This window comes from Protopterus annectens, chromosome 1.part0, assembly GCF_019279795.1.
Source record: "Protopterus annectens isolate FY-2018-M chromosome 1.part0, PAN1.0, whole genome shotgun sequence".
Classification (NCBI taxonomy): domain Eukaryota; kingdom Metazoa; phylum Chordata; order Ceratodontiformes; family Protopteridae; genus Protopterus; species Protopterus annectens.
The window spans coordinates 99580893-99591488 of NC_056725.1; the positions used below are offsets into that span (position 1 = coordinate 99580893).

General features: G+C 32.6%; 1 protein-coding gene across 1 annotated transcript in view; it reads left to right on the plus strand.

Moving 5' to 3' along the window:
* The window catches only part of EIF3K (eukaryotic translation initiation factor 3 subunit K), a 507694-nt gene that overhangs the window by 20657 nt on the left and 476441 nt on the right, over positions 1–10596 (plus strand). The window contains exon 2 of the mRNA XM_044087012.1: positions 3112–3210. Coding sequence (XP_043942947.1) covers positions 3112–3210 — 99 coding nt within the window. The remainder of the gene's footprint in view (positions 1–3111; positions 3211–10596) is intronic.

Here is a 10596-nt window from a genome sequence, read left to right on the forward strand (position 1 = left end):
CCTCACAATATATTCACAAACCAGCCAATGGAAGTCCAAACTTAATTAGATCTTAATTAGGACAATAATTTTAAAGAAAATCTATGAAAAATAAAAAATAAAACTCTTAAACCATAAATATTAAATATATTGACAAACCTAATAAAATATTAAACATCCATGTGTTTTAGCTTTAACAAACAGTTAATGGATACTGAATGCCCGGTCAATTTGTGGCATTTAAAACAAGCTGCTATTTTAGTTAACATTTATTTAAATGCTCACCAGTAATAAACCCTCTCAAATCATCCTTAACCTGTTTCAACTACAAATTTAAAATCATGTCTAGGAAAATGCACTAAATGCCTGTATAATGCATTAGTAGTCTTGCATCTCTTAATATCCATTCTATGCACATATATCTTACATTTAATTTTCCTGGACGTTTTACCAAGATAAAAGGCAGGACATGTGGAACAGGTCACGTACACCACCTGAGGTGAGTCGCAAGAAAAATGGCCTTTGACTTTATACTTATTTCCATTAATAATTATGTCACCTGTAATCAACACATAAGAACACTGTTTACATTTCGCAGATTTTTGTCATGCCAACAGATCTGTTATTTAATGAACTGCTCTATTCTAATATAAATGAAAACTTCAGCCAAGCTAGAACTTCCAGTGAGTGACCTCTCAAACTTCTTCAATCAGAGGCACATGGGATATATGCAAATTACCCTTATGAACACCAGGTGTTTTGGCTAATTTTTGATTCTGAATGCCCTTGACTTGTTTCGTTGTTTTAATGGACAATTTCAGGACAATAAAAGTCAAACCCCACTAGCTTTGGATATGCATATTTCGGCCTTGTATGACCTCATCAGCACAGCACAAGCAGAGAGTTTGACTAAGCATAAGAAACACAGGGCTGTTTATACCCAGCTGATGTCTATTATCATTAGGGTGACTGCAAAATATCCCAAATAAACTAAATAAAAAAAAAACGACAAAACAAGGCGTGGGCATTCAGAATAGTCAATTAACTGAAACACCTGGTGTTCATAAGGGTAATTTGCATATATCCCTTATGCTTCTGATTGAAGAGGTTTGAGAGGTCACTCATTGGAAGTTCTCCTACATACTGTCAGAGGGGCATTCCCCAAGGAATCTATATTCTGTTTATCAAGTAAAAATAAGGCCCAGTTTGTAGAATGAACATTGGCTATGGCATAACTATCTAAAGAAAAAGTGGCTGTATGAAAGGTCTGAGGCTAGAATTAAGTTGGGGGGGTTTCTCTACGACAAGCTCTGCTTGCTCAGAAAACTGAGCAGGGGTGTCCTTTCTCCTTTATTTTGTGTGTTTATCTTATTTACTAAGAAATTCTGACTGAGGCGAAGAAACTCTTTTCTACAGAGACCCTGGGAGGAATCAGTTTTGACATGTACATAAAATACAATTACATGATATCAGAGGGAATAGAAAATGCAGTTAATTCATGAGAGAGAAAGCTTTACGGTAGCTTACATTAATATCATTTAAAACAGATTATGAACATATCTTGCAGAGGTATATACAGTTTTGAAGCATTCATTAGAAGTACCCAGGCTTGTATATAGTAGAGAGAGAGAATGTTGCAAAATATACTGTAATATTACCTGCAATTTCTAGCAATTAAAGTAATGAAAATATGGAAATATTAGAAAGGGGGAAGTGCATTATAATGAAATATAGTATGATAGTTTGGTAGTAGAGCAACTATGAGAAGTATCATTGCATTTAAGATTGAGAAGTAATTGATTAAGTGAGAATGTTTGGGGCTACTTGGACTGTTTTATAAGAAGTATTCATTTTGGATAGATGAGAAACTGCAACCAGAGTGGGTTCAGTGGGATAATGATTTAGAGCCACTAGCAAATAAAATAAGGGACTCTCAAATTTGAGGATATAACAAGCACGGCGATCAAGAAAAGCTAGCTTTATTTGCAGGTGATATTATTTTTACTCGATAAAATTCTGAAAAGGACATTTTGGTGCTGTGCAATATTTTGAGACCATTTTTTTTCCTCTGGCAGATGGTAAACACTGTAGTTGTGATGGAAAAGACAAAGGTAATTTGGGACTTTTTAAGGGCACTGCAATAAATTGGCAGATTAATTTGACAGAAATGTTAGGGGCACATATGGCTGTAACTAAATAAATCATTCCTTTGAGCTGGGCGTTATTTAATGCTGTTGGCTGCCAAAAAAGCAGTCCTTAGAAAATGCAAATCAGAATCCAGACCAGCTGTCTGTCTGGAGTACTGAATATTTAAATTGAGATAAAAGAACTAGATGTGGGATCTTCAGGGAAGAGAAGGAGCAATTTACATAGAAATAAACTGAATTTGTGGGAACAACGTACGCCAAACAGGTTCCTATTATTTTAGCGAACGCATTAAATTGCGACCGTTGTTTCATTGAACGTCATTACGCGAAATGGCAAAATTCCGAAAGCACAAGACAGTGATTGTTTTTGCCTAGGAAAAAATATCACTGGGCCGTTTTCGAGACTTTGCCATTTCCTATACTGTGGTGCGATCTCTGAGTTAGTATTTCATTCCCCTGGGGGAAAAAAATCACTGATCTGTGTGTTCGACATTTTGGACTTCAAGGACTGTGGGTCAGTTATATAGCGTTCACAATTCAGTTTGTTCGCTAATATAATATAGACCCTGCAAAATAATGCTTAGGAGAAGGATTGAAATTTAATGGACGGTAGGAATGAGCAATTTATGTATTGCTGGAGTGAAAAATTGTTTAAAAAGAAAACTTGTCTAATGCATGAATATGACTAATGCCTGTATGGGTTTGTTTTCTAATGCATGTGTGCTTGCGTCTTCATTAATCCTCTAATGAAAGTGTTTAAAGGAAAACAAAAGCTTTGCTTCCCTCATTGGTAGTGTAGTGCATTCTGTACATAAGCGACCATTTTAAAAAGAATACTTTTAACTGGCTGAGTTTTTTATTTCTTTCTGTGATCGTTAAGTCAGCTTACTGAAGGCTTAAAGTACTCTGCTGTTTACTTTGTTTTTAGCATTATTTTACTCTCTAGTTCCCTCTGAATGTTGAATTATTGATGGTTTCATTTCAGGTATAACCCAGAAAATCTGTCTACTTTGGAGCGCTATGTTGAAACCCAAGCTAGAGAAAATGCGTATGACTTGGAAGCAAACCTAGCTGTACTTAAACTGTAAGTATTCTGTGTTTTTTGTTGTTGCTCTGTTTGACCTTTATTTAGTTTTTCTTTGCAGTAAACTCTGTGTTTGGCCTTGGGATTCTAACCTTTTTGTCAGCTTTAATGCATTTAGTCCTTTATTTTTTCTAGCCATCTTTAATGGGCATCTTCCAGATGCTATTACAGCAGAACTGATTGTCAATTTAGAAAAATAAATTTCATGATTCAAAGATGGCTGCCATTCTGTGAACACTACTGATCTACATCTCTGCATATAACCTGTGGAAATCTAAACCCTGAAGTGATCTCAAGAACTTTTAAACAATAAATCTTGGTAAAAATAACTGCAACTTCATTCATTTAACCTTCAAGAAGTGAACAAACTAAGGGAAAATATACTATTTAATATGATTATCACAGATTACCTGGCTCTGAAGAGACTCTCAAACAAAGGAACTGTGTATTCAGTGAGTTCCACTACTGATACAAAATGTCGAAGGAAGACAAAAATATGGACACAACTACTACAAAAACGAAACTGTCAGAACTGCAATCACCGGAAAAAGATGTTACTTCGAAACGACAAAAAATTATTAAACAACAGGAACAATCAAAACCAGGGACTAAAACTAAACCTGATCAAATGCTGAACATGGAGGATATCAAAACTGCTCTGTTACCCATTCAAGAAGCTCTGAAAGAATTAACTGTACAAGTACAAACTTTCGGAATCTCCTGTACTTAAATTCTTGAGAGAATGGATAAAAGTGAAGCCCGGATAGCAGAAAATGAAGACAAAATAAATCTGCTAGCAAAAAAATCAGATACACATGAGCTGGATATTCTTGCTATTCAACTGATTTAGAGGCAAGATCTAGAAGGAACAACATAATTGTCAGAGGAATACCGGAGTCTGTACAATATAATGACTTAATTACATCTGTCCTACAAATATTTACAATTATTTTTAAAGATCCTAATTTGCCAAAACAAATAATCATAGAAAGAGCACACACAGCTTTGAGGGAAGCACAGGCTTCTAACAGCCCAAGACCTGTATATGTTAAAATACTGAATTATCAAGATGTTAGCCAAATTCTCTCAACTATTAAAAAAAAATGGAGGATATGTTATGTGGAACAATAACAGAATTTCTGTGACCCAGGACTTACCTCTGCAAATCAGGCAAGCTAGACAAATGTTATCTCCTTACTGCAAATTTCTTATTGAAAAACACAACGTTTCAGATGAAATATCCCAATACGTTAATATTCACATTTGATGGGTCCAAATATTCTGTTTCCTCAAAAAATGAAGCAAAAGTTACCTTTTTGAAGCTTTTCAAGGCTTTACCTGCTTCAGAGACTTGATCTGGCTTTCCGTTGCGACTGACATGGCATCCGAGGTCGGATTTAGCTGCTTCTGTGGATCGAGGTCTTGGTAATCCTTTGTTTGGTTGTTTTACTGTGTTAGGCCCCTCTTTGTTGAGATAAGAGCTCATTTTTCAAATCCTGGACATTCGCGAGTATTTCCCGAAGTTTTACAGCCTTTGCGAAGGCTGCTCCTCTACGAAGAAACAGGAAATGATTGTGGTGCTTCTGAGGGTGCGATATTCATTGTGACACTTCTGGAAGTTCGTCTCTATTAAGATTCCCCCTCCGCGATCGTCTGGGCTGATTTCCAGGCTTGGAAAACCGAGGAGGACTATGCTGGTCGGAATAAAAGTAAAAGAAACATTGAAGGATGTTGTGTAATAGTATTTTAAGCACATATTTACAAGCTGTTACATTTTTAGTTCCCCTAATGATAAAACATTCTTAACTTTATCCATTCCTTGTTCAGCATTAATATATTTTAGACAGGTGTAAGCATTTAGGGCAAGGTTCTGATGAAAGGAGCCAGTTATTCCCCTAATATCATTAAGTTGTCTGTATATAGTAATTATACTGGATACTATACTTTTTTTTTTTTTTTCTTTCTTCTGCCGTATAGTAAAGACCCAGATATGTGAGATGTCTCTTTATAATATTGATAACTGCTGATGTCATTAGCTAAAACATCTGACATTACCTACTGTTAATATTGATATTAGGGAAATTAACTATTTGGGTTTTTTGGATGCTTATATGACTATAATTTCACAATAATGCAGGTTTTTATTTATTTATTTATTTTCTCTCCCTTGTTTGCTGTTTGACCAAGAGAAAATAATGTTGACTAAAAATTGAACTCTCATTTTATCTTCTAAGCAAGAGGTTTTATTATATGTAATTTGTATTGTTTCATTAGAGGTGTATTTAGAAATCAAGCAAGTTAATTATCTCTACACAGCAGATATATATATATATATATATTTTGTTTGGCTGCTTTTATACAGAAATATTTTTATCAGGATAGCTTAATCAATACTTATGAGGTTTCTAGTTAGACAATCAAAGTTATGAAAAAACTTATATGTTGTTCTATAAATAATTTTTTATATGATTTACTCAAAAATAATTGATACAAGAGATGTTGATTAATAGTAGTGTTTAGTAGGGAATGTTTAGATTAGACTTTGTAGAATTAGAGTTAGTTGTTTTAGGTTCTGCTTATATTATATGTGTCATTTATTGTCACCAGAAGAATATATCAAGGTTTATATTAGTAATTATTATAATTATTTACCCTATACAAGACCTTTACATGTCCTGGTCCAAGGGTAGAGTGGGTAGGCACTGGTATGGAATGGGATTTCAAGAATGCTTCCAAACCGTATATATCTTTAAAATGTCTCAAGTACATTCGATTTTTTTCTTTTTAAAGGTTTGTAGTAATGAATAACAGAGTAAAATGTGGGAAATAGACTCATGGAATACAAAAGGGCTCCAGAGCTTAAAGAAGAGGAAATTATTTCTTCATTTACTTTTGCAGTCTAGGGCGTGTTTTACACTACTTCAGGAAACTCACCTAACTAATGATCAATGGGCAGAGATCAAGAAAAGGAAGTGGATTAGAGAGGTTATAGCCTCAGAAGGTAAGACCAATAGTGCAGGGGTAGCTATAGTTATTAAAAATCAATATCAAGGGAAGATTTTGGACTCTAAAATAGATAAAGAAGGAAGGTGGTGCTTTGTTACCCTCTCATCATGATAAACCTATTTTACTTTGTAATGTATACGTACCATGCAGTAATCAACAATGTTTTATAGCATCACTTTGCCCGCTTTTAAACCAATATAATAACTATTATATAATAATAGGAGGGGATTGGAATTCTATCAGAATCCGAAGTTGGATAGGTCTTGTCCACAAGGTCATTCAATAGGCAAGCGGTGGTCGCACTAAATGATTTGAAAGAAGATTTTCAACTATATGACCCTTTTAAATATCTGAATAACCATTTCAATACAAACAATTTTACTATTTATTCACCGTGTCACAAAATGTGGTCTAGAATAGACTTCTATTTGATTTCACAATGACTAATTTCGAACCATTAGTTCTCATACATGCGCGTTCTTTATCGGACCATTCAAAAATTTCATTAAGTTTTTTCTAAAGATTCTAAACAATTTGTTTCACAGGAGTTATAATTGGTCTTTAAACCCAAATCTATTAAATAAAGAAGAAATAATACAGGAAATTACAGATGTTCTTAATAGCATACAAGTTAAGTTGGAGAAACCACAACATTCTCCTGATATAGAATGGGCAACAGTTAAGACGCAAATAAGAGGGATCTTCTTGCAAAAAGCTTCATATTACAAAAAAATGCATATTAGAGAGATACAAGATTTGGAAGTTAAAATAAATTCACTTGACCAAGAGTTGATTCAGAACTACAACAGTCAAACAGAGGCGGAATTATTCAAATGTCAAAAAGATCTTTTCTTAATTCAAAATAATAGGTTGACGTTTTATGAGCATAAAATGTTAGCGAGATATGCTAATCATATTCAAACACCATCAAGGGCATTAGCTAGAATCATTAATCAATCAAAAACAGCATCTTTAATCTCGGAAATGCATTTGGACAACACAATATATTCTAAAACCAAAGATATTGTTAATGTTTTTGAAAGAATATACTCTATTTATGCTGATCAAAAGGATCTATCCTTAAACAGGTCTAATAAAGAATTTTTTCAGAAAATTAGTTTCCCAAAAATAGACTATATTTTCCAAGAAGACCTTATTAAACCTATATCGGGTGAAGAAATAACTTATATAATTAAAAACTTCAAATCATACAAGTCACCAGGGCCTGATGGCCTGACTGCTGAATTCTACAAAACTTTCTGCGATATTCTTGGTAAAACACTCTCGATTGTATTTAATTATATAATTAATAATAAAATTAATGATCTCCATTTTAACGCATCAAAAACTATTCTTATACCTAAAATCAATGCTGATACCCAGAATCCTGATCATTATAGACCAATTTCACTTCTAAATGTTGATATGAAAATTTTTACTTCTATTTTGGCTAATAGATAGAAAAGAATAATGAATCAAATAATTTCTAGTGAACAAGCTGGTTTTATAACTGCCAGACAAGCGACAATACATTAACACTACATTCATTAACCTCTTATGCTAAACAAAAGAATTTAAATATTTATGCACTCATAATTGATGCGCAAAAGGCTTTTGATAGGGTTAATATAGAGTTCTTGTTTGACACTTTGCCGTATTTTAATATACCCCAGGAATTTATCTTATGGTTACAAATCTTGTATACTAATCCTTACACCACTTTATAGATCAACAAAAGTTTTTCTAAAAGAATACAACTTAAAAATGGAACACGACAGGGCTGTCCTTTGTCTCCCTTGTTGTTTAATATATACCTAGAGCCTTTATTTTTATACATTAAACAGAATGTATATCATAATGCCCCTATATTGTATGGAACAAAAATATCCATGGCGACGTTTGCAGATTATCTTAATATATACTGCAGAACACCAATTTCAGACACTGAAAAATTACAGAAAGCGGTGGAGGACTTTGCAGTAATATCTAATTACAAAATTAATCTTAAAAAAAAAGAGCATATTTCCTTTAAAAATTCCCAAACCCTTTTCGCTTCTCCCATTGGTGGGGCAGGTAAAATCTGAAGATACAATTAAGTACTTGGGTATTACCTTTTCTACAGATAAGGATTTTTATAATACCAACATGAAATTAGTCTGGGATCACATACTATTTGATTTTAGGAGATGGAATAATTTAAAGCTACCTGTATTAGCAAAAGTTGCAATTATTAAAATGAATGTTTTACCCAGATTATTATATATATTTAGATCTGCTCAAGTGTTAATTTCCAAAGGGTTTTTTAAACAAATTCATAGGGAATCGGCTAAATAAATTTATTTGGGACCCAAGAAAGACCAGGATATCATACGATAAATTGGTGACTCCAAAAAATAAAGGGGGATTGGATTTACCAAATTTTGAAACTTACTATTTAATAATAAACTCGAACAGAATCTTAAGAATTGCCAATTATGACATATTTAGTAATAAATGGTCACCAATGTGGGTGACTTTGAACTATAAACACATTTTGAATTTGAATATTAACCCCAAATCAGTACCTTTCTTGGGAAAGGAAAAGCTTAAATTATATGATATAATGGATCACATTAAATTATATATAACGTCATTACAAAATTTATTTGAATCCTTAAATCTTATGCAGCATATGATGGTCTTCCAACCTTTTCATAGAAATCCTAACTTGAAAATTAATAATAAATTAATAAATCTTAAAAACTTTCCTCTTATGATGAATTTAACCTTACTTGATATATATCCCTACTTAAAGGAGTCAATTAATACAATAAGACAATAAATCTGCCCAAATCATATTTAACTATTTTGAGGCAGATCAAAGAACTCTCTATAAGTTACTTTCATGACTTTAAAATTAAAGATGAGGAAATAAAATGTTTCAATTTGTGGCAAACTCTTCAACAAGATGTCAAATTTTATAGCAGCCACTAACAAACTAATAAAGGATCTTAAATTTCAGAATACAGTAGTTCTGTCAAAATATTGGAGGGATAAACTGCCACTTAAAGAAGAAAAGCAATTACTGAAGTCATTCTAACAATGAAATCAATATCTTTTCAAAAATTAATGTATACTCAACTTATGATTTTTAATAACACCTATTATACATGCCTTAGATTGCACAAGTTTAATCCTAAAAATTCTCCAGATTGCCCATATTGTAAAGATCAAGCAGCAGACCTTCTTCATATGTTCTGGAGTTGTAAATGTATTTATAAACTTTGGAATTCCTTAAAATTACAACTTCAAAAGATGGGATATCAAAGTTCAACACTTTCATGGGAATTCATGATTTTACATATTCCTCCAAAACAGTTTCCTAGATCTCAAATCACTATATTAATATTTTTTTATTAATTAAACTTTATATAGTTACAAACTGGTTAAATCCATCTCGAATGTCATGGGACAATTTTAAGACTTTAGCAATAAGACACATATTAGCCCGCAAATTACTTTTGAAGGATCATAATAAAAATATCAATAACCCAAAGATATGGGAGCAAATTTTTAATATCATATTGGCGTAGTATATAGAGATCGAGTGTAGTATGAGACATATATACCCTTTAAGGAAAAAGTTGTCAATAAGTAAAAGATTGAGATATCTGATCTATTTATAATTCTTTTCATATGTTCTTGTACAATCTGTTACATTTGGAAGCATTCATGTAAATATTGTATATATGTTTTTGTGATTGTATTAGACATAATAGTTAGAACGTATTAATATTTTTGTTTTGTTTAAGTTTGTATGGAAAATGGTAAAACAATAAAGACTTATTGAAAAAAAAAAGAAAAATAAATTTAATATGCTTTTTAAACTCAGTTGAATGTACTCATTTTAAATTCAAATCAAAGAATTTGCTTCAGTAAAGAAACAGCCTGACTTGAAGCTAGTTAAGCTGAACTTTTTGTTTCTTGTTATGGCAGTCCAGCTGTGGCAAGATAGACCAAGCTGCAGACACAGCAGTTACAATATCAAAAATGTTACATTGAATTAGAAGCTTGTTGAAACTGGATAGGACTGGGAACCAGGACATTTATTTAAAAATCTAGAACTGTGCATGTCTTGTAAGATGTTAGCTGCTGTGTATATGACTTGACAATCTGTTACAATTTCAATTCAGTTATCAGCCTTATTCCTCCTTGAATAACCTTCAAATATGAAGTAAATACTGCACAAAGGAGTGTGAGAGTATGCATGAGCAGTGCGTCTGTGTGTGTCTCGTGTGTGTGTGTGTGTGTGTGTGTGTGTGTGTGTGTGTGTGTGTGTGTGTATGTATATATGTGCATATATATATATATATATATATATATATATATATATATAAAGCA